Here is a 23,967-nt window from a genome sequence, read left to right as displayed (position 1 = left end):
ATATACAACCCAATGCCATAACCTTTATTCATACAGTGGTCCTTATTTACACTCTCATTAAAATCTGTGAATAAGGACTACAAGACAGGCCCCCTAAACACATATTTTGTCATCACAGATTTTAAAATATCAATATATATATTTTAAATACTATAGAACTGCCAAATATGCCAAAGGCACAAACTTGATGCCTAATCGCCTCTGTAAAATTAGGTTTACAGTGCAAAATTTATCTATAGCTCAGTGCTGAAAAATTAACAATATTTCCCCCCTCATTTTCTGCTCTCCAAAAACAGCACTCCTATCAAAATGAAAACAATATACATATAATATTTATGCCACATATTTGGGGAGTGAAGACCAGTTTTAGAGGTTCAGATATTGTTTTTTCTATTAATAATCTGCAGATTAAAATTTCTTCAGTAAATATCACTATGACAGATTTCACCTGAATGAACCATTGTATCAATGTTCTATAAATTAATAGTCTTTAATTGACAAATTAAATGACAATTTAGGTAAACTCTTCTTGTTTAGAAAAAAGCCCTGCCTTTTAACATATAAAGTTTTTATTTTAATACATTGAAGTATTAAGTTACACTATCGAAGTAATTTAAGAGTCTGAATAACCCTCACAAATTAAGGGTTTTTGTCAGTTTAAACCTTTTGTTTAGGAATTGCAGCACATATGGTATGTACTATGCACTGATCTCACCTTAAATACCAAAGCAGAATGGAACAAGTTAAAGATAGAATTAAATTCTTTTTTAATTTTAGGGGTTAAAGTTAAACTGCAACATTATTTTAACTACCCCACCACTTCATATCTTAAGTGTGAACATTGGACATTAAGGTACAGCATTAAGCAAAACCTCATGGCAAAATGTAAACTCAGCATGAGAACCAGCCTATAAAAGCTTTAACTGGACTGAATGTTCACAAGAAGTTATGTATGTGGTCTATGTAACATATAACACAGATGATTTTATACACATCTAAACACATAGTGGGCCTGATTCTGCTCCTATTAAAGTCAATGGGAGTTTTGCCTTTCAGTATGATCTGCCCAAAAGAACTGCTCATACAAACACACTCATAGGTTAGTTTCCAAGAATGAATGCCTTTATAGATTCAGTTTCAATAATTTATTTCACAAAATTACTGACACTAGAAGTTAGTGAGAAAAAAGTGGGGAAGTCTTCCAGAAAACTGGACAAACTGTTGCCCCTAGTGGAAATGAAAGCCTCTTTAAAAACTACATTATTATATATTAAAATGTACTGAATTTTCTGTATGTATTCTGTTTGCCTTGTATAAACCTTAAAAAAAATCCAAAGAAATTAATTAAAACATTGTAAATAGTTACATTTGGCAGATAATTGTGTGCTTCCAAACATAATCCAAATTATGTAAATGACTTGACAACATTCAGGTGCTGAGTGATATTGTAAAGTAAATAATGCAAATAAAGCAATCTGAGTAGCTGCTTCCATAGGCAATTTTCACAATCTCTTTGAGGGAGATGTATAAAAAAATACCTCTCTCCTTCTTGCTAACCTCTCTACAATCCAAACCTCAACTAGATTAAGGTAAACTAATTTGCAAGATTTCAGCTGTAAACTTCTGTCAGTCTTGTTACTTTGCATCCAACAGACACATGATAATACAAATATTATAAACAGATATGTTTCAATCATTCTGTCATCTTCTTACATTCTTGCAAAGGCTGTTTAGCAAGATGGAAATCTGTCATAAATGATATATATAAACCATTGTCTAAATTAAATGTACCATAATCAAAACACTTTCCACTTACATAATACATAATCTGCTGTCTATATTGCTGTCTTTTGCTCGCCTTCTATTCAAGGGCTATCTAAAAAACCTTTACCATTCAACGACGATTGCAATATATACCTGCTACTTAGATAACCAGTTGATTTGCTATTTTTATTTTTAAATTGACTCATCAATATTAAAAACAGTTGGAGCAATGCATGATACAGATTTAAATCACTGTTACTGTGGAAACTATTACTCAGTTCTACCAAGTGACACAAAAAATATTTCTATCAGGTGTTGAATGTTATGCCTATCACACTGGATTTGGCTACAATAGTCTTTTTTACCTTGAGTTTAATAGATTGCCAATTAACTGAGATTAGTTAACACATTTTTTTGGAGAAGATGCACAGTAATGGTGACATAAGAAGTGACCCTCTGTAACTGTCTAAGTATTCAACTATTATCAATCTCGGACATAAACAAAGACTATATTTAAAAATTGCAGTGCCTCTCTATAGCTAAGGATAGGATAAAGGCAGGCATCAGATGATAGAGCCTTTTTTACATTTTTTTAAGAAGTCTGGTCTGAGTCCTGTATTAGCAACTAGCAGAAGGTTGTCAAATATTATATTTCAGCAGCTTTTCAAAAAAGAAATATATGAAGTTAAAACACCAGTATATGTAAGAAAGGATCCAATCCTTCTTCCACTGAAGTCAATAGTTCTGTGCAGTTCTTTGTTTTAAAACTATAAATTGTTTGTACATAGGAAATCAATGACCGATTGCATTTGCAGAATAAGGATAGAAAATATTTGAGTATATTTCTAGCCAATTATGTTTCCAATACAATAAACCTACTGAGAAAAACTGGTCCTCCCATGTACTCCCATGATTAATATTAACTTTGTATTTGTAGGAAATGTACATACATTTTTATTTTAACTGTAATTACAAGCAATTTTATTTTAGGAAAAGGTATTAGCTTTGAATCTGTCAGCTTTCATGGGCTGAAACTGGTCAAACTCATTTCCAATAAAGTTATGCACAGTAAAACAGTCATTCTGGAGTAGGTTCAGTTAGTTTATGATGGATAGTTGTGTTTTAAATACAAGCAAATATGCTATGAACTTAGAATCTATAACATCTTTGATGAGCACAACGCATGTTTTATGCTGCTATTTTAAATAGCTCTCCTGTTTTGTATTGAAATGGTTTGAGGTCTAATTTTTGTACAAAATAAACCATTTAAACAGATCTCGGAGATTTTATTCACAGTAAAATCTCCTTTCAAGCCTGGAGTGCTACCTTTCCGCAGAATTTAGACAGCAATTGGAAGGGAGTTAAAGCATGGGAATTGTACATCCAACCTGCTGCAAACGGTATAGATTTAAAGTGCCTTTGGAAACAATCCTTTGGGATATCATCTGCCTTCTATTTTCCATCATCAAAGCAAGGTCAGGAAAATCAGCCTCGAAATCAGGGGGGCTGGAGAAACGAGCCACCCCAAACCTCCTTCCCTAAACCGCCAAAAACATCTGCAGCACTTCAGCACCTGTCGCCCATACCTGTTTGCAAGAAGATGTTGCTCGTTTCCGTGTCTGAGAGAGAGAAAATCCTGAGCTGATACAGAGTCCCTGCTTCCAAGCCATCGCAGCTACACTCGTAGGACGCGTTAGCCTTCTGGACGGGGTGACAAATTGTGTCCAAGGCGTTGTCAGCGCTGCAGGTCAGGGTGAAGTTACACAGCTCCCCCAAACTGCTCCATGCGAGATAGACCGACTGGCTGGAGACCCTCCACTCCGTCAGGTTGATGGTGCATTTCACCGGCTCCCCGCGCCCATTCTGGAGAGGGAGCAGAGACAGCAGGTGGGGAGAATTGCAAAGCGAGTCAAGGAGACCTGGCCCCTGCCCTGGGGTGGGGATGAAGGTGGCGACGGGGGGGGGGGGAGTGATGTGCAGGGGGCAGAGGGGAGGCTAGGCGGTGAGCAGCCGGGGTGGGGGGGGGGGGAGTGCAGGTGAGCTGCTCTGGGATGGACTCGCTGAGGAGATGAAATGATCTTGGACCGTGGGGGTCTCCCTGGCCCCCCTCCTCGCTGCTCACCTTGACCAGGGCCAGGGCCATCCACAAGGCGACTCCGGCGCCCGAGCTCAGCATTGCCACCCGTTTTTATTTTGCAGTGACCCTCGTAGGGGGAGGGGGGGATATAAAGAAGCGAAGTCGCCAAAAATGGATCCTGGAGTGAGCCGCCCCCCCTCACCCCCCACCCCGTCCCCCTCCCCCCCGGCTGCTGCTGCGCGCCCGGGCAGCCCTCTGCTGGGCAGGACGCTTCTTGCACGCGCTCCGGCGCGGGGCTGCCCCAGACTCCGGGAGGTTTCCTTGGGAGCTAGGGGGGGGAGCGCGCCGGGGCGGCCGGCTGCAGGCTGCGAGAGGAGGAGGAGGAGGGAGAGGCAGCCCGCCGCAGCGCTTCCCACGCTGCCATGTTGACCCCGGCTGACTCTGCCTGAGCCCTGGCCGCCGGCTTCCGCAATCAAAGGGCAATTTCCTCGCGTCTCCCTCTCCAAGGGCTGCCCAATGCGGAGGAGAAGAGGGGGGGGGGGGGCTGCGCCCAGCCCCTGATGCCCCCCCACCCTGCTCCAAGACTTTCACTTTCCTCCGCTCCTGCTCCTAGGCTCAGCGCCTCTTGCTTCTCCCCCTTCGCTTTCCTGCCCCCCTCCCCGGCCCTCTTCCTTCCCATCTTCCTCCCTCATCTGCTTTCTCCCGGGGCTCCTTTCCCAGGGCCATCGCTGATCCTGCACCGAGGAGATGCTGGTTGTCCCGGGCTTCTCTCCCCCCTCCACAGCCGCATCGGAATCTCTTCTGTAAACCGTCTCCTCTCACACTTGCCTCCCCCCACCCAGCTCCCGTCCCGTTCGCTTCTCCAGCCACGCTGTCCTCCGCCCATGTGGGCTTGAACCAGCTTGTTTGCAAAACCTTCGGGCCCATCGGCGACCGGCCCTGCCTAGCGGGCTCCCTGCAAAGCCATCACCCGCACTGGGCCATTTTCTGGCTGCGTTTTTCAGCCCCTCCTAGCTGGAGGTTCACATTCTCTCTCTGCCTTCCACTGTCATTTCAGCAGCGCCCACGCTTAAATAACCAGCCGGCATTCCTACTCGCGGCCCTTTTCTATCCCATTCAAACCAGTCTAATCTCTAGCTGGAAGAACACAAAATAGCGTATCACTCTGCATGCCCTGCTGTTTAAATTCTCCACAACTCCATGGATGGAGGAGTAACAAGTACCTCAAAGAGGGCCAAGTTAGCTCCGCTTATTTTTCCACTCAACTTTTGTCCTTGAAACAATCTCCCTCCCAGTCCCTGAATAGCTCTGAACCTAAAAATACACACCATTGAAAGCAAGAAAGTCTCCAGATTCTCAAGGAACAACAACAACAGAAAAAGAATGAATTGTATACAACCCAGAAGCAGCAGCAGTTCAAGCCACAACTTCTCCTCCAATTGACTCCCATTCCCTTTCATTTAGATTTCAAGCCACAGCAACCAGTGGGGGAGAAAATGTACCTAGAATTGTTTCACATCTTCAGTGTCAGGATAGATAAACTAGAAGTAGATTGGGTAAATTTGGAGTTGAATAGAGATGCAAGGTAGGATATTTTCTCCCAGGGATATATTACTTTTCTGCATTTTCGGTACTATATAATGTACAAGAGTTTTTAACTTTCAAGAGCAACAATTAAGCAAGTTTGTCAGCACCATTGTTGCATTTTCTTTTTTGGGTATTAACATGAAAAAACGCCATGTGTTAAAAATGGCTAAGTTTGTTAACTCTCTTGGCGGAACGGCTGCTGCTGGATATTTCTATCTATTGTTAGAAATAAGTGATCAGTCTGATAAGCAAGATCCAATGGTGTGAAAAGGCCAATATTCTGACAGTTTTACTCATGCTGAATAGTACTGTGATCTCTGATCCCACACTGAGCTTTGTGTGTGTGGATTTCCACACCCATGCAAAACTCCATTGATTTCAGTGGGACTGAAGGGTCCACTGACACAAAGCTCAGTATATGATCAATGCCTTATTCTGCACATAGTCCCAATGCAACAAGAGTGGCCAAATCTGGCCTTAAATGAGGGACATAAACGATAAATAGAGCAGCAATCCAAGCACAATATTCATGCTGGAGCAATTTCAGTGACATGTCTAAAATTTTCTGTAACCACAAATATGTGGTTTGTAATCTGTTGTGATGATAATAGTATTATTTTTATTTATTATTTGTATTATGGTAGCATCTAGGAACCTGAGTCATAGACCAGTACCCAAGTTCTAGGCACTGAACAAAATGATGGTCTCTGCCCCAAAGAGCTATTTTAAAGTAATAAACAATAGTGTGATAGGTAACACAAGACGTGTGTTAGAACAACATAAATGTGGATCTGAAATGATCAAGGTAGCTTATTAAAATCAATTCAAGTTGAGTGGTTACTGCACTAGCCACTCAGACTTTCTGATGTTACAAGATCATTTCTAGAAACAGTGAGGAGATAGTGCTTTCAAGAATGACAAAACATTATCAACATTCTCACCATTCCAGGGAATAGCAATCTTCAAAAACCTATAAAAATAACATATCTGAAAACACTATAGGTCCTTATTTCAACATGTGCATGTTTAGAAGCGCCTGCCTTTTTTGAACTTGTGTAGATCATATGTAGGTCCTTCTGTAAATACAACTCATTCAGAATCTTAAATTATAGCAAAGATGTACTTTAAAATATATAAACATTAAATATACATTTGGCATGAAAGAAGAAAAATCAGTGTTTGAGGAACATGGCAAACTTTTTTTGTTCATAGATAATCAGCCCAATTTTGCAGGTTCCTTTACCAACTGGTTGTAAGGAAACCAGGGGAAGCTTCATAGCTTCAATCAAGTGTTGAATTTGACCTAAAAGGAGTGAATTCTCCTGAAGAATTTGTTTCCAGCCAGAACAACTCAATTGTATTCTGTTGTAGGGCAAAAGAGAGCCAAATTTCATCCTGAGTGATTCTCAAATAAGAGAATGCTGCTGCTTTTTCTGTTGTCCTTAAATTGAGAAGCTGTTCCTCTTTATTTAATTAATTAATTAATTTATTGTTACTCCTGCAATCAAAAAAGGCTTCAAAAGCTTCGCTCTTCCTGTATTTTCATGGGAAAATAAGTACAGGTTTGTGGACTTCAGGGAATCTTTCTGTATATTGCAGAGTACAGTGATGCTCAAGGGTAAGGATTGCCACAGATGTCTGTCCCAACACAGGAATAAGGAATAGGATAGGCCACTGTTGGTAATATATTTTAGTAGAATAAGCAGCATAATACCAAATAATTAGTTCCAAGCTGGTGCCACACAGACACACTCTTAGTAAATCAATAAGCATGGCCTTTAGCAATTACTGAATCAGTCTGTTCAGCCAAGAATTAAAAAAAAAAAAAAAGTAAAAAAAAGCTGGAAGTGAGTTTTGGGAGTGTCCGGATGCGTGTCTAATAGCAGGCTCCAGTCTTTTTCAGACACTTTCCCAAGGTTTCCTGGCATTTTTTTAACACCAACTGTGCTCTCTCTCTTTTTTTAATCAGGAGGAAATGGGCTTTGCATAGCTTTTGTCACAACTTTGAAAGTGCAAGCTGCAGATTTACTTGCAACACAAAGCTGTTTTAAACTAAATATTTTGTTTGATTCAAGTGCCCCCATTGTCCCCACAAAATGGGTTTGCTCACAACCAAACAACGTCAAGGCTTTTATTCTGTAAGCCATGGAGACTGGCCTGTGTTGGTACTGTTCACAGAAAGCATTGTGTACCTAACAATAATGCTAGGTACTTACATAGCTCTTTCTATTTTCAAAGCATTGTACAAACATTATACAACCCTTTAAATACCCATGGCAAGTGGACAAATACATGTTTTAACCCCATTTTGCAGAGAGGCAAACTAAAAGACCAGCAGCTCAAGGCCAAAAATGTTAAACTTGTGTGTCTAAATTGAAGCATCTAACTTAAAGTGGCTTGATGTTTCTGGGAGCTGCAGGTGCTCAGTAACTCTGAAAATTAGATAAGTTTCATGTAAATACTTAATCTGGATTTAAGTGCTTAACTTTAGGCATCTAGGCTTGAAAACTTTGACCTACGTGACTTGCTGAAGTCCACTTATGTGAATCAGTGGCAAAACCAGGACTAGAATTTAGGAATTCCTAGCTCTCTGTACACTCGATCAAGATGTAGCCTGATTTTTCTGAACCTTTGATGGGAGTATTTTGTGGCCATGTGGGGAGGCAGAGTGTAAGCTTGTTATTGCAGTAGAAGATTCTGTGCAATATTTCCATTCAGAGTGAAGATATTAGTGTGCCCTTAGCATTCTAGTTGCAGTGCATGTACCTTAATGATGTGTGAAAGATAAGTAGCTTGATGTACTTTGAATGCAGATTGTATAGGATAACATTTAATTCACTTGCATGAAGCCTGAATAATCAAATTATACATGAGTGCAATGCAAAATCCTGCCTCAGCTCAGCACCAGACTGTGGGGTTGCAGTGCAACAACGTTACTCCTCGCAGCAGTTATTCCAGTTTATGGACTGGGATAGCTGCCACAGCCTTTCTGCACCTTTTGTGCAGGGTATTTGGATGCTGGATCTGCATAGTCCTGGATCACATTGCTCCCCCTGTCCACCTCCAGCACTGCCCTCTACACTAGCTTATGCAGAATGGGTGCAGAAATGGCAAACCAGAGATGTGGAGGCCTCACTTTGTGGTTTCTGTACCCACAGTCCCTCCTCTGTCCCCAGCACAGCCTAACAGTGGTGATGCTGAGGTCATTGGGCAGGCCCACTGAATTAGGGTGAATTACAGCTTTAAAGTGAAGACCATTGAATAAACAGAAAATTGTTCTAGAGCACTCCAAACAGCTGCATGCTAGTTAGTTCTACTGGAATACACACAAAACTGGGCAGATACAAAGCACATTTCCCAGTCTCACCCAAAGTAATGCTGTCACCTAAAGTAACGACTAAAAACTTTTATTTGCCTATTACAACTTTTTAGTACAGAAAATACCGTGGCAATAGAAACAATGTAGAATTGAAGGGGTTTGTGCACATCAGTGTATCTATAGCAATGATATAACAAATTGCATAGCAAGTTCTTTAAACCTGACTGCCTGCATACAGCCAGATTACAGATGATCTGTGTTTGCACCCACACATTGCAGGCGCAAATAACTGAGGATGCAGTTTTTCTCCCACAGGGCTTGACTGTGCCTTGCAGAGATGCACACAGAGGGAATGCTAGGAGGCATCCTATAGAGTCTGCATGTCCACTGCCACATCCTTTTACAAGGTGCAACTTAGTACTTCTTGTATGGTTGGCAATCTCCTCTGGCCTATGCATAATGGTGGCCAAAACTTACCTCCTTCCCATCTCTGCCCTCCCTTTTTGGGTGAGTGGGCCCTAAGTGAAGCAAGGAGAGAGCAGCCTCTGTGATTCCCTGAGTGTCGGGATTGTAGTTTTGCCTGGCCCTTATTTAATGTGGCAGTGGAAAAGGTCTTTACACCTTCTCCATGCTGCACATCCCTGGCATAAGTGCCAGGCAGAATCTAGCTCACAATTATTTAAGTTATTCAGACATCACCTGGTTATACATGCAAACCATGTATTTAGCCAAATTACCTACATTACACATAGGATTACTTGCACCTGCAAAAGAGATGAAAATCAGTTGGAATACCACTTCTGCTAAAACATTCTGTTTTCAATGGACATGGAACCACAGACCACAGAGAATGCCAATGGGAGAATCAGAAATAGCACCCAGGCCCCTTGCCACCATGTCCTCCACCCTCTCAATTGGACTGCACTTACTCTGAATACGTCCCCTGGCATATTCAAGGATTTTCTCAATGCATTTGACACAGATACGAAGTGCCTGAAAACCAGGCCCAATATATTCCAATTAATATGTCTGCCTTACCTCTTCTGTGGTACTAGAGTAATGATAGGTAGGTGTTGGAATCCAGGATTTCTCAGTTACTGCAGTCAACTTCATACTCGGATGGAGTTTTTCAATGACGTTTTTACTGTAATTTTCTGTAACGGGTCTGATGAAGATCTCTGTGCTACTCCTAAGGAAATTCTCGGGACTAGATGTAATAGCATTAAAGGGAGAGGAGGTACCTCTACTGTTCTGCACTGAAGTTTCTGCATCTTGGAGATCTAAGATGAATAAAGGACAATAACTAAAATTAGCTTCATATTTGCCTATCATCGGTTTTCAATGGTAAAGACCATGGAACCTGTTACATTGTAAGTAGTTTAAGTGTACCTGTCAGTTCTGTAGCCTTTTATTTTCAGTGCAAATAGATATTTTATACACCTTTCCTTTACATGATCAGAATATTTGTGAACCATAGTAAAATAAAATTACTGGACCATTTAAACCATCAGTTTTAAGCAGGATTCCCTATTGATTTTGAAGAGGGGGTCTGTGCTTTAATACTGATGGCATAATATGACTCACAGAATTTTGCATTTATTTAACTCTATTGGATATCAAAAGATTCCAGTTTTATAAGAGAAAAGAATTATTTGCATAACATTCCAGGCTAGATTCCAATGTCCTTTACATTGGTGTAAATGCCAAGTGACTTCATTCAAGTTAATAGAATTACTTTAGTGTAAATGCAGTCTAAATGCAGTCGGTGTCATGAGTGCATTTCACTTTTAATTCTTGCTTGAAAATAGTAGATCAAAGAATTCAAAACAACCATGACAAATTGGCAAATTGGTCTGAATTCAATAAGATGAAATTCAATAAAGATAAGTGCAAAGTACTTCACTTAGGAAGGAAACTTAGGAATGCAAAACTACAAAATGGGAAACAACTGACTAGGTGGTAGTACTGTTGAAAAGGATCTGGGGGTAATAATGGATCAAAAATTGAATATGAGTCAACAATGTGATGCAGTTGCAAAAAAGGCTAAGATCATTCTGGGGTGTATTAACAGAAGTGTTGTTTATAAGACATAGGAAGTAATTGTCTTGCTCTACTCAGCAATGGTGAGGTCACAGCTGTAGTACTGTGTCCAGTTTTGGGCACCACACTTCAGGAGAGATGTGGACAAATTGGAGACAGTCCAGAGCATAGCAACAAAGATTATAAAAAATTTAGAAAACCTGACCTCTAAGGAAAGGTTTAAAAAGCTGGGCATGTTTAGTCTTTAGTAAAGAAGACTGGGAGGGTGAGAGGGGGGAGCATGGCATGATAACACTCTTCAAATACGTTAAGGGCTGTTTCAAAGTGGATGGTGACCAATTGTTCTCCTTGTCCATGGAAGGAAGGACAAGAAGTAATGGACATTATCTGCATTAAGGGAAATTTAGGTTTAGATATTAAGAAAAAATTTCTAACTATAAGGTTAGTTAAGCACTGGAATAGATTACCAAGGGATGCTGTGGAATCCCCATCACTGGAGATTTTTAAGAACAGGCTGGACAAACATCTATCTGGATGGTCTAGGTTTACTTGGCCCTGCCTCAGTGCAGGGAGCTGGACTTGATGCCCTCTCAAGGCCAGTCCCTTCCAGCCCTCCATATCTATGATTCGAGGATCATTTAAAACATTTCAAGGCATAGTCTTATACCAGTTCTGTCCAGACAGCAGACTACCCCAGTTGCTGTCTTTTCAAGATTCTGATAACAATTATATGAGTTAGCTGAATCATTTGCAAGTTCGTACCACTGGTGTGTGTTTTTAGACACGTATCCTTTAAAGAATGCCAAAGTTTCAATTAGAGTGCAGGAAAGATTTTACTGCACATTTTTCCTCCACATTTTCATGTCTCTTCCTCCCCACTGGTATGTATTTAACATCCTTTGTTGGTGGTCAGTAGGGCAGGGTTCAATCTGTGGTGGACTCTCCATCTAGGAGCAGCACATTTTGGCTGGGCACTTGCAACTGCTCACTGTCTTCTCCCAGAGAACTGCACCACCACTATTGTGACACAGCCAGCCTTTACTAGCCTGAGGTACTTTGCCTGTCCTTGAACCAGGGTCTCATGCATGACAGAACCTTGTCTTGCTGCTGGACCACTGGGTTGGTTGCCATCGAATAATTTTAGATCACAGGCCTTCTAAAAAAGATTTAATGACTGGGCTAGATATAGCAGAAAACTTCCAGTATGATTACTTAGCATATAATTATAATGTCCTAGCATGCCAACCTATGATTACTCCTCTACCAAAAGGATCAATTGGTGAAATTTCATCCTGAAATGAATATAACTTTTCTTATATGTTAACTTGCATATTTAATGCTACTGATAAACTGATGATTTTATTTACATCCAGGAATATAACCAAAATATACAAGACATATGTTTTTGTAAGTTACACTTTAAGGAATGTGTTTCCTCCTCTGAACAACATAGTATGTTAGCTTAGCACTTATCTTCTGAGCCCTTTAGAAGGTATTTTTCAGATGCATATGTAACCATACTATGCATTTCTCCTTTTTATCTAATTTTGTTCTTCTATGACCAAAAATTTCTAAGTCTCTGTTAAATCACAGAAATGTTGATCAAGTGTTCTACAAAATCTAGGTGGTAAGGCCAATACTCTGGGTCTAATTCTGCTCTCTGTTACACTGGTGTAAGGCTGAATTAACTCCACTGAAATTGCTGGTGTAACTGGGAGGGCAGCATTTAACCTAAGGTCTCCTGCTGTGGTGCAAAGCAGTCATAATGCTGTTTTAATAGGATATCTGGAGAATCCCTTGGTGTGTTTTTGGAGCCCATTTAATTGCTCTACACCACAAAACTTTTACCAGAAGGGGGAGAGAGAGAGTGTGTGGCTGGAGCATCACTGTGCTCCTGCTAAACTCAGTTGCTAGAAAGGCCCCTTGGGGCCACAGAAACATAGAGTTTCTCTGACTTACACCAAGGACTAGACTAGCTGGCAAAAAGGTTGCGTAAAGACAATGGGTGTTACCAGGTGCTCTGCAGCACTTTTGAAAATTAGGCCACTTAATATGTGTGCCTAAATATGGATTTAGAAAATCTTGGCCTCAGTCAAGTTGCGTACAGCTAAATAGCGATGATTGCAGCAGGAAATGGTTTGCATTCTGTTGCCAGCTGGGTTTTAGGTAAGCCTCAATGCTGTAAAAGGGCAGGTCCTGAAACACTAGAGCCACACAGACAGCATTCAGCAGTCAGGGGGCTAGTAGCTGTGACCACACAAAGGAGACATAACTTGATAGGCACTCTGTTCGAATTGACTGAAGACCAGGTGTTTCGCAAAAACACCCCATCACCTCTGCAAGAAGTTAAAAATGAACACAGAATCACACACAGGATAGGCATGTTGTACTTGTGGAGGCCAAAGTCAGTACTACTGTGGGTTTCTAGCCAAAGGATCCTTATAGTCAACATAAAATTAACCAAAGAAACCAGGCAGTTACCTTTCACTATATAAATCAGTGTCTTGATTCTATTCTCAGGAGTAATGCTTAATAGACCTGTTCCACCTTACATTGAAATTTATGGTAGTTTTGCATTGATTTCAATAAAAGCAGAATCAGACCCAATATTATTTTTCCCAAGGAGCAGCACCACTGTCCTGATATCGGGATTCATGTTCCATGAAAGAAAACTATACACTGTAGACACAAATAAGCAGACATCCACACAGCTTGAGTTCCAGCATGGTATTTCCTTTTAACCAGGAAGCATCCTTCTGTCTAGAAATCTATACAGCACACAGAGAGCTCTAGGGTAGGATTTTCAAAAGTGTTCAGCATTGTTCTCACTGCTTTCACTGAAATCAATGGAAAGACTCCCACTGACTTCAATGGGAACAGAAATAGGCAACAAAGAGTATTTTTTAAAAGATGACCTCTGGTGGCTGAATGACATACTGCATATAAACATATTCCAATCATCAGTTGCAATGCATAAGAGAACGTTATGAAAAGGCACAGCTTACATCTATCCTGGATATTGCAAACTGCATGTATGCATTCCTCTTTTGCCACCTAAGCAAAGTAAGGCCATTTACAAGACCATGAAATCCATCAGTTCTGGGAATATGATGAGGGTTTGCAATGCAAATGACATATTGCTGATTTAGTTGCCAAGTTCTCAGTATCCTATCATAACGCCTTCAGACCCAGACAAGCTGGTCTGTCACAGGTTTTTGGACCTGCTCAGATCTTGTAACATTGGCTACCGGGGATAAGCAGAAACTATTTCAAATAACTGATGTCAAATTACAACTGAAACAGTGTATGAATAGAGTATAAGGGAAGTTGTTTTATAAAATGGGTCTGAAACAATTATTTAAAATAGAAAAGCAATGCTTTAAAAGGGTCTGTGATTTTGCAGGAAAGTGAATGTTGGATTTAGATATCTTACTACCTGAATTGTAGGTAGCCTGCAAAAATGGATGCTGTTTTTAAAAATCAGGCTCTGTCTTTTGTTGTATGTAAGAATGTAGAAGAGTAGCAGAAAGTGACAAATGATATTTTTTAAAGATGTCTCTATGTAGTCTGTTAAAAGTTAAAAAATGGATTTTACCTTAGAAAAATGTCTTCCTCATTTGAGCCTTTGCATTACAGGGTTTATCCTTGAGCAAATTTTTGTACCCCAGGCATATGTAGGGGAAGCTGAACTGGATCAGACAAAAAGAAGAATGCCCCCAGACTTTACCCTAAACACATATTTCCTTGCACTTACTGATTTTGGAAATTCTGAAGTAGCCCCAAGAAAGGCAGTGCTTCCGGTGGTTCCCATGCCCATGGAAGCAGGACATTCCAGATATCTAATGTGACACCTGCTTCCAGCCTATTTCCAGAATCCCAAGCAATTCAGATACTTTAGAGAAGCATCCACACTTTTGGATGCTGCTCCAAGCAAAACCTTTTCCAATTCACTCTTTTCTAATAATTATGTATTAATAATATAATAGTAAACTGCACATGGGAAGAGTTTAAAAGACTGACAGACTGAAGCTATAGTCTCAGTACTGGTGCTGCTAAAATACTTAAGAAATTTCTCTATATTATTAACCCATCAGAAAGTTCTTCAGGCCCTAAATGTCCCTGCAGTCCTCCTTCTCCCATTCCTGAAATTTCACCAGGTTCTTTCCTTCGGATGGGGTTGTATGTGTTTCTATCCATGGTCTCTCAACTGGTGTGTCAAGGACTTTACATTGCTTTTCCGTGACAGTCACAGATATCACCAGGCTACTGTAGCTGTGCTAAATTGTTTCAGGTCTCCAGTGGCCCCCCAGCTAGGAGAGGCTTCTCCCTTGGATCCCTGTGCTGGGCTGAGCACTACTGCAGTGATGAATTTGGGCCTTAATCTCCTCTTTGTTCTGTGAATATGGTCAGAGGGTTTTCCGTGGAACAACACAAAGTGATCCTTCCTGTGAGGACTGTTTAAGTCACTTTCACTTATCTTTGCAATATCACTGTGCATGAGTGATATGTTCAGTCCTGTTTCTGTGACTTATCAGTCAGAATCCTCGTTCTGCCAACTTTTCAGGAAAAAGGCATTTTATGAAATCCTCTCGTATCTTTTCATTCCATGAACACAGTGTGCAGGGAAATAGAAATCCAAAGTAACATCCTTTGCTTCCATTCTGCTATCTATTAGATCTAAGTTAACATTTTAGACAGTGTCTAAACTATTAGAACGGACTTAGTTTGGATATCTATGGCTGATTCCACAGGTAACTGCATTTGGTCAGGAGAGACAGAGTGTTTATAGATTTTCTAGTTAGAACTTATATGTAATGTAGACTTGAAAACAATGACTAATGTTCAGTATGTGCCACATCACCTAATCAGTCACATTCATCTCCTCCGTAGCTTCTCTATGCTTTTTTGGCTAATCATACCTTGCAGAACTTTCCTCATGTGAGCAAGCACCATTTTGTGCTCAGATGCCTCTTTTTCTGTATTTCTATGGATTTTAGCTTGTTGTTAGTTAGAAAACACACCAAAATAAAGTACCTAAACTTCAGTGAAGATGTTACTATTTCTTTTTACAAAACTGAAATATCACATTTATCCTTGGGTTCCTATTACTATAGCATGGAATTATGGGTTTATATTTGGGCCTACAGCTGAAGTTTTATTTATTCTGTGGGAGAAACAGAGACAGGATTTGAACAAAAAAACCCATGGGATTGTGCACCCATTCATGTAGTCATTAGCAAATATAGTGCCATTGACAAATACGGGGCCAATCTATAAAAAGAGGAATAAGGACAGCCTGGTGAATTACAGACCAGTCATCTTAACTTCAGTACCTGGAAAGTGAATGAAGCAAATAATTAAGCAGTCAATTTGCAAAAGACCTAGAAGATAATAAGTAACAATCAGCATGGATTTGTCAAGAACAAATCATGACAAACCAACCTAATGGCTTTCTTTGACAGGGCAACAAGCCTTGTGAATGGGAGAAGTGGTATATCTATCTTTTGTAAGGCTTTTGATACTGTCTCGCCTGACCTTCTCATAAACAAACTAGGGAAATACAGCCCATTTGTACTATACTATAAGGTGAATGCATAACTGGTTGGAAAACCATTCTCAGAGAGTAGTTATCAGTGGTTCACAGTCAAGTTGGAAGGGCATATCAAGTGGGGATCCACAGGGATCAGTTCTGGTTCTGGTTCTGTTCAATATCTTCATCAGTGATTTAGAGAATGGCGTAGAAAGTGCACTTATAAAGATTGAGGATGATACCAAGCTGGGAGGGGTTGCAAGTGCTTTGGTGGATAGGATTCAAATTTAAAATTATTTGGACAAACTGGAGAAAAGGTATGAAGTAAATAGGATGAAATTAATAAGAACAAATGCAAAGTATGCCACTTAGGAAGGAGCAATCAGTTGCACACATACAAAATGGGAAATGACTGCCTAGGAAGCAGTCAACTATGAGTCAACAGTGTAAAAAAAAAGCAAACATCATTCTGGGATGTATTAGCAGGAGTGTTGTAAGCAAGACACAAGAAGTAATTTTCCCGCTTTATTCCTCGCTGATGAGGCCTCAGCTGGAGTATTGTGTCCAGTTCTGGGTGCCATATTTCAGGAAAGATATGGACAAATTGGAGAAAGTCCAGAGAAGAGCAACAAAAATGATTAAAGGTCTACAAAATATGACCTATAAGAGAAGATTGGAAAAATTGGGTTTGTTTAGTCTGAGAAGAGAAGACTGAGTGGGGAAAAGATAACAGTTTTCAAGTACATAAAAGGTTGTTATAGGGAGGAAGGAGACAAGTTGTTCTCTTTAACTCTGAGGATAGGACAAGAAGCAATGGGCTTAAATTACAGCAGGGGCGGTTTAGGTTGGACATTAGGAAAAACTTCCTGTCAGGGTAATTAAGCACTGGAATAAATTGAAGAATCTCTGTCATTGGAGATTTTCAAGAGCAGGTTAGACAAACACCAGGCAGGGAGAGTCTAGATAATACTTAGTCCTGCCTTGAATGCAGGGGACTAGAAGACATCTCGAGGTCCTTTCCAGTCCTACTCTTCTATGATTCTATGATTATATACACAGTATTTGTCAGTGGGAGTTCAGGATAAGACCCAGAGGTTTTAAGATGATCATAAAGATGGATAATGGCTTCTTTAAAACTGAACTCTTACAATGTAAGTATTCTTTACTAAAGCAATGAGACCTGAGAGGCAAAATACTTTTAGGTGATTATGGTGTATCTTTGGTAGTCTTAAAATGCACTAAGATGAAAGCAAAAGTCCCTTTAGCTATTCAAGATATGTAGTAATTGTTCTGAAAATACTGTACCCTTAATGCTCTTATGCAGGGACAGTGGTTGATTTTATTTATTTATTTTAGGAACTCACGTTAAACAAAAAAGCAGGTGAAATAATGCAGTATTCTTCAGTTGAAAATTGTAGTTTTTAGAATGAAAATGTGCAGGGTATTTTTCAAGTTTTCATGTAAAAACTGATAATTCTATACTAAAGATTATATATTTTTCTAAATGTCTTTAAAATCCTTTTCTAACTCAAACCAATTGTCAGACACCATTTGTTTTATGTTCAGCGCATGTTCCATCATATTGCTTTATTCCAGGCCTACATTGGAGATGGTCGAAATTCTTTGAAATTTTGACAACAAATATTGTGTAAAAACTTTTGATTTTTTGTGTGTGAGAGAAAATGTTTCATCATTTTTGACCAGCTCTAAGATATGCTAATTCATAAGCAAAACAAAATTGTTTGCTACAGTAGGGCTAGAGGGGGAACTCCTTTAGCGCCTTACTTGTGCCGATCAGGAGCTCAAACTGGTTTGGATGGTGGATGCTAAATAGCTTGTCGACAATCGTGAAAGTCTGAGCCACTGGAATTTGGACTGACCAGAAGAGCATTGTTCTAGCAGCCTTGGGGAGAAGGTGTCTGGCTCATGGGAAAATGTTTTCTGTCACTTCTATTTTCAGTTTAACCTACATTTAGAAAGCAAACGAGCCTTGGGAGGAGGTTTACCTCCATTTGGACGAGAAATAGCTGGAACTAAAGAGGCTCCAAGAGGGAGGAAGAAGAATCTAAGAGTGCCTACCTAAATGTTAGAATTTTAGAACCCTAAACATTAGATTTTTTTTTAGACTGAGTGCTTCTCCTGGTTCACTGGCTACTTTATGGCAGATCCTACCCCACTGAAGTCAATAGGAGGTTTACCATTGACTTTCAAGAGTGCAGGATCAAGTCCTTTTAGCTTTAGTCTCTCCATGATGTAAGCCTCTAAGACTCAGTCCAAAGTTTGTGATAGGAAAAGAGGACAGGCACACAAGAGGTGTGCAGGAGGGCACTGTTTTAAAGAGGAGGGTCTGGATGAGGGACAGATGCTGAAAAGGAGTGGATAAAGGTAAGGGAGTGGGGAAAATTAAACAAGAAATTTTGGCACTAACAGGCTGAATGTCAAAGTGTACATCAGTGTAATGGGGTTTAACAAACCCCATGCTGAGCATAGGCAGAAGGGAGAGGAGAGTCTGCCCTAATCAGGCTGATCACACCCCCGCACAGCTGGCAGAACTGCCCATCACAGAGATATGCACCCACAGCTGTGACCAAAAAGGAAAACAAGCCCATGTATAAAGGAGGGAGAACAGAGACAGAAAGGGAAGCAGAAAAGCCTGGGTTAGTAGAGGGTCAACTAGCCCTATGCAAGGCTGCTTCTGAGAAACCAGCAAGGTGATAGCAAACTCTGGAGTTTAAGGGCTAATAGACTCAATTTATGTTAAGAATTTATGGACTGGTTGAATTGAAGGGGCCCAATTAGGAAAATCTGGATCCCCTAGACAGACTACACCAAGAGCAGTCGACAATGTCATTTTGTTTATTTGTTCTATTCTCTGTTTTGTCTAGTTGAGGCTGTAGACTAAACAGATAAAGGATCATTCTTTTCTCATTTGCCAACTGTCCACAACTCACTACAGTTTTTGCGGAATTAATTATATGAGATTATTCACAAATTACTTTAGTGAATAATTCCTGGTCTGCAGTGAGTTTTTGAATTTTGTTGGGCATATTATCAACTTGCATTTTGTTGCTTGGATTCAGTAAGTCATATTGTGCTATCTCAGAACTTACCCTGAGATGATTACCTGCAGACAATTATTCTGGCTATTTCTGTGATGGTAATGACCTTTCACCTTTTTAACTTAACAGCTACTAGATCTTGTAACTACCAAATAATCTACTGAACATAAAGTTTTGGTGTAATTCTATAATACTGCCACTTGAAAATTATCTACAGGATGATTGTGAAGGCAGAGTGTGATTTTTTTTTTTTTTTTTTTTTAAATCCCTCAGTCTCCCATATTTCCATTTGTAAATTGTGCAAGACTCAGGAGACCTAGTTACAGCTTAGTCTGGTTCCACATAGATTAGTGAGAAACTGAATCACAGAGCATTTTGAAATTCGTCTAACTCAGTAAATCTCCTGACATATATACACTTAAGCCAAGCATTTGAGATCTTCTTTTTGCTGTCTCCCACTTCTGCCCAGGCTATATTTATTTCCTCTTCCTTACTGGGCCTAGTTGGAAAAAACAAGCTCCATTTCCTGAAAAATTTTGAGGTTTTTGAAATTTGGTTTCATTCCACAGGGGGATGAAACCAACGCCTTTTGAAACGTTTCACTAAAAACATAGAGAAGAAGAGACTTAGGCTAGAATAACCAACAGCCCAGGGGTTAGAGAACTCACTTGGGATGTGTGAGTAAGCAAAGCAGGGACTTGAACCTCAGACTCCCACACTGGGCAGTGTCTCTTTCTCTCTGAGCTTATTAATATTTATTTATTTATTTATGCAAAGTTGAACAGATCCAACAGCAGAGATTGTGAGAGACCAGCCCCAGAATAACCAATAATGGGATGTGGAGGACCCAGGCCCAAGTCTCTGCTCTAAATCAGTTAAAGCTTGGACTTGAACCTGCATATCCTACAGCCCCGGTGAGTGCCCTGGCCTACTGGCTATCCTGGAGGTTTGCTCCACCCCACTCTGTAGAGTTTCCATCCTGGACCTGAGAAACCGTTCTAACTGATACATTTCCAAGGACAGCTTTTGTTTCAATGAACTGACATTTTCTGGTGGAAAAAATGTTTTGTCAAAAAATTCCCAACTAATGCTACACCCAAGCAGATCCTGCTCCTAATATTTTTCCCTTCGTGCCAAATCCCCCAATTTTCTCCCTGATCATGCTTCCTGGCCTCCATTCCTTAAAGTGAAATCCCATTCCTGATCATTCTCTCTGTTCTTGAGCCTTTTTCAGTCCCCCAACTCACTCCTGGTTCCTAGTTCTAATTCTGTTCTAGAACTGTTCTGATTCTGAACCCAACAGGCTGCTGATCTCCCACACCTACTTTGCTTATTTTATCCCAAATCCATGGTGTAGTCTTAGTAGATCTAACAACACTGGGTGCTGTCTTGAACTGTCACTATTTTTTGAGCTTTCCATGGATCAGTGTGCTCTAGAATGCACTGTGTGTTTTTGACCTTGAGAAGAAGACTTTAGAGATTTGGGCCCATCTTGCAAGGTGCTGAGTGCCCTCAACTCCAACTGGCTTCAGTGGAAGTTTAAGATACTCGACACCATATGGGGCACACAGCATCTTGCAAGATTGGGCCCTTGATGATGGAATTTGGTGCAATCAACTGCCATACTCACAGAGACTCAATCGTGGATTTTGTGAGATAGCAAAGGAAGGGCCTGTGTTGGAGTAAGAGGTCACCTCTGATTAGGTAGGGATGGGATATTTATCCAAACTGATCCTGACCTTCACAAAGGGTCTTATGTGGTCTAGAAATGGGCAGAACCAAAATTCTGTATCCAAACACTTATAAGAAGTCAGGTTTGAAATTGAAATCCAAATTCAAACTTTCCCAAAGTTCAGGATGTTCATATTTGGTGTTTGGATTAGGCCTATTAGAGAGAAAGTTGACGTTCTTGGGATTAAAGCTTGTTCCATCTCGAATTTGGTTAGATTAGATATTTGGATGGAGATTCAGCTTGGTTTTCTTTTTTTGCAAGACTGAATCATTCCTTTGCCAAAACCCCACTGTTCTTCGGTGTATTGTAAGTACCATAAAAGCAAAGAGTAATTATATTAAGATAGAGCATTACCTAAGAGTAGAAAAATTTGCATCTATTCCAGTTCTGAAGACATTACTCAATCCTTACTGTGTAATTTTACCTGAATAAAGACGAAAGCCAACATTTTCAAACTCGAGTCTCTAAAGCTATCATTTTAAATCTATATTTACACACAAACGAATGAAAGCTGCTGATCATCCACAACTCCCATGGTCATCAATGGAAGATGCAGGTGCTCAGCACCTCTCAAAATCAGCCCCCATTTGTTTAGGTGCCTAAATATGGAGCCTAACTTTAGGCCTCCGAGTTGAAAAAATTTGGCCAGAGAAAGACTTTATGATTGGGATAATTAGCATTATGATTTTTTTATAGTATTCAGTGCTACATACTTTTATGAAGAAAGTTGCAGCATTATGTGTTTAAGTCTACACTCCTTTACAGTCCCATAATATTATAAACACGTGGTATTGGTGCCTGTGGTGTGCTTGGAAATTTGTAGTCAATGGATGAAAATGATAACTAAGAGCCATATAGTATTAGTGATTTTTCAGCAGAACTCCACAAAGAGGTCAATGAGGATATCTGTTTAAAAATGGAAGGCACAACAGAACCCCCAAAATGCATTTCAGTGTCCTATATAAAGTACTTCAAATATTCTTGTATTTTTTTAAAGAGATGCTCATGAAAGACTGTTTCAAAGTTGGTATGTGGACTCAAGGGAGAACATCAAATTACCTACCAGTCATCCCCTTTTCCCTTTACTATCTTAGCTTCCATCTCATATACACATTCCATAGACACTCACAGCAATATACTAGGTGTTCTCTTGATCTATTTTCCATCCTTACTATGGCCTGATTCCATAAGCTTACATCTTCAAACATTACTCAGTCCCACTGCTTTGAGTAATTTATCTAAGTGTTTGTAGGATTAGGGCCTAATTTTATTAAAACTGGTAAATGAGATGTGAATCAGGCCCAAAATGTGTAATGTAAAATAGATTACAAAAAATAACAATAACTGACAAAAAAAGTCTTTTGTAACAACTCACTCATTTTGTTTTAAACTTCCTAAAAAATTTTAGATGGTCATATGATGCATTTGTGTATATATTTTAAAGCAATTTTTTTTAAAGGATGGAATAAATCACATGTGATGCTGCTTATTGTCTTTGTAATAAAGAACTAGCCAGGTAGGTCATTACGACTTACTTTAGGGCATTGCTAAATCATACCACAGGACATTACTGAAAAGGGCTACTGTGAACTCTAACAACAGACAACAAAGCAAGAGCTTTTACCTTAGATTATTAAACAACATTCAGACCCATTCTAACCACATTTTATGGTATAGCTGTATATACATGCATACCACATACAGAGGTACACATACACAGACGTATACATCTTAAAATCTTACAACTAGTATTTCCAGAGATTTGGATTCAGTTCATTATATTTAGAATTTTGTGTGTTTGTTACAGGGAATATTCCCCACATTGGTATAGTGATATTGTTGCATAAGCAATAGAATGTGTAAGCTTTTGTTCATTAGGACCAAGCATTCAGGTTATCAGTGAAGTTATAATAAATGTACCCCATTTTTCAGATGACTCTTTGTTCCTTTTGGTAGATTTTTGAAATGTGCATTTCTATGATAAAGTGAGGATGGGAAGGATCTGGATAATTTCATATTGGTACAAACTAAGCAGCACCAAAATTATATTGTCCTTTTTTGGAAGTAAATAGCACAAGAACCTGGTGGATTAAGACTATACATCAAGATTTGGGCCCAAAAATGAAACAGAAAAGGGAACACCCATTCTGAAAATATCAACCAGACTATCAAAAACACTGAATGTTAGAGAGTCAGCTATCATGGCTGTCTTAAAACTATTCCTTTCAAGGCACTCTGATTTTGGATTCTGAACAATCCTTTACATTAACCTCCCATGAGTAAAATATCATACATAGCCCTTAAAGTTTGAGTGAGTGCAACAGAGACAGGATTGTTACCATAACTCCCAGGACACTTCCTGAAAAGAGAAGCTCACCTTTCTGTGGGCACAGATTTTCTTGGGCAGGTTTTCCCTTGTCGTCGACATCTAATTGCCTCCAGCTATGGGGGTATTTCCTACCCCTCTTGATCATTACCCTCTGGCCTTGTTTTGTGAGAAAGAGAGAGCTATTTGCCACCTGGAGGAGCCCTTCCGTGTTGTGGCAGGTCCAGCTGGGTGCCTGAGGGCAGTTTATGAAGATGCTGCTGGATGATGCAGCAGAGGACTTGGAGATGCCCAGACACTGGCCAGATTTAACATGGAGCAGCTTCTCATCCTCTGTCCACCTCCACTGCTGGTTTGGATCGGTCAGACTGCACCTGCCCACAAACGCTGTTCTGCCTCCAACAAGACATTGCTGTTTCTGGACATGGATAATCAGAAACCCTTCTGGAAGATGAAAAACCCATAAAAGTGCAACAAATCATATATGGCCCTTAAAAAAATAAATCCCAGTGACTTAAAAAGCCATCAACAAA

At 39.9% G+C, this 23,967-nt stretch overlaps 1 protein-coding gene across 4 annotated transcripts in view; it reads right to left on the bottom strand.

Annotated features, from left to right (window-relative positions):
• PTPRB (protein tyrosine phosphatase receptor type B) overlaps positions 1-23,614 on the bottom strand; it is a 78,771-nt gene extending 55,157 nt beyond the window's left edge. For all 4 annotated transcript variants that reach the window (XR_010922834.1, XR_010922835.1, XM_067564029.1 and 1 more), the window contains exons 1-3: positions 23,486-23,614; positions 9,786-10,027; positions 3,351-3,627 (exon numbers count right to left, since the gene is read on the bottom strand). Coding sequence is in view for 2 of the 4 variants with exons in the window: in XM_067564029.1 (XP_067420130.1) it covers positions 3,351-3,627; positions 9,786-10,027; positions 23,486-23,582 (616 nt within the window). In the remaining 2 variants the exon portion in view is untranslated. The remainder of the gene's footprint in view (positions 1-3,350; positions 3,628-9,785; positions 10,028-23,485) is intronic.
• Positions 23,615-23,967: the final 353 nt, after the last annotated feature.

This window comes from Emydura macquarii, unplaced genomic scaffold, assembly GCF_026122565.2.
Source record: "Emydura macquarii macquarii isolate MOO-44397 ecotype Brisbane River unplaced genomic scaffold, CSIRO-AGI_Emac_v2 contig_2636, whole genome shotgun sequence".
In the NCBI taxonomy this organism is placed as follows: domain Eukaryota; kingdom Metazoa; phylum Chordata; order Testudines; family Chelidae; genus Emydura; species Emydura macquarii.
This window is presented reverse-complemented; position numbering and strand designations above follow the sequence as displayed.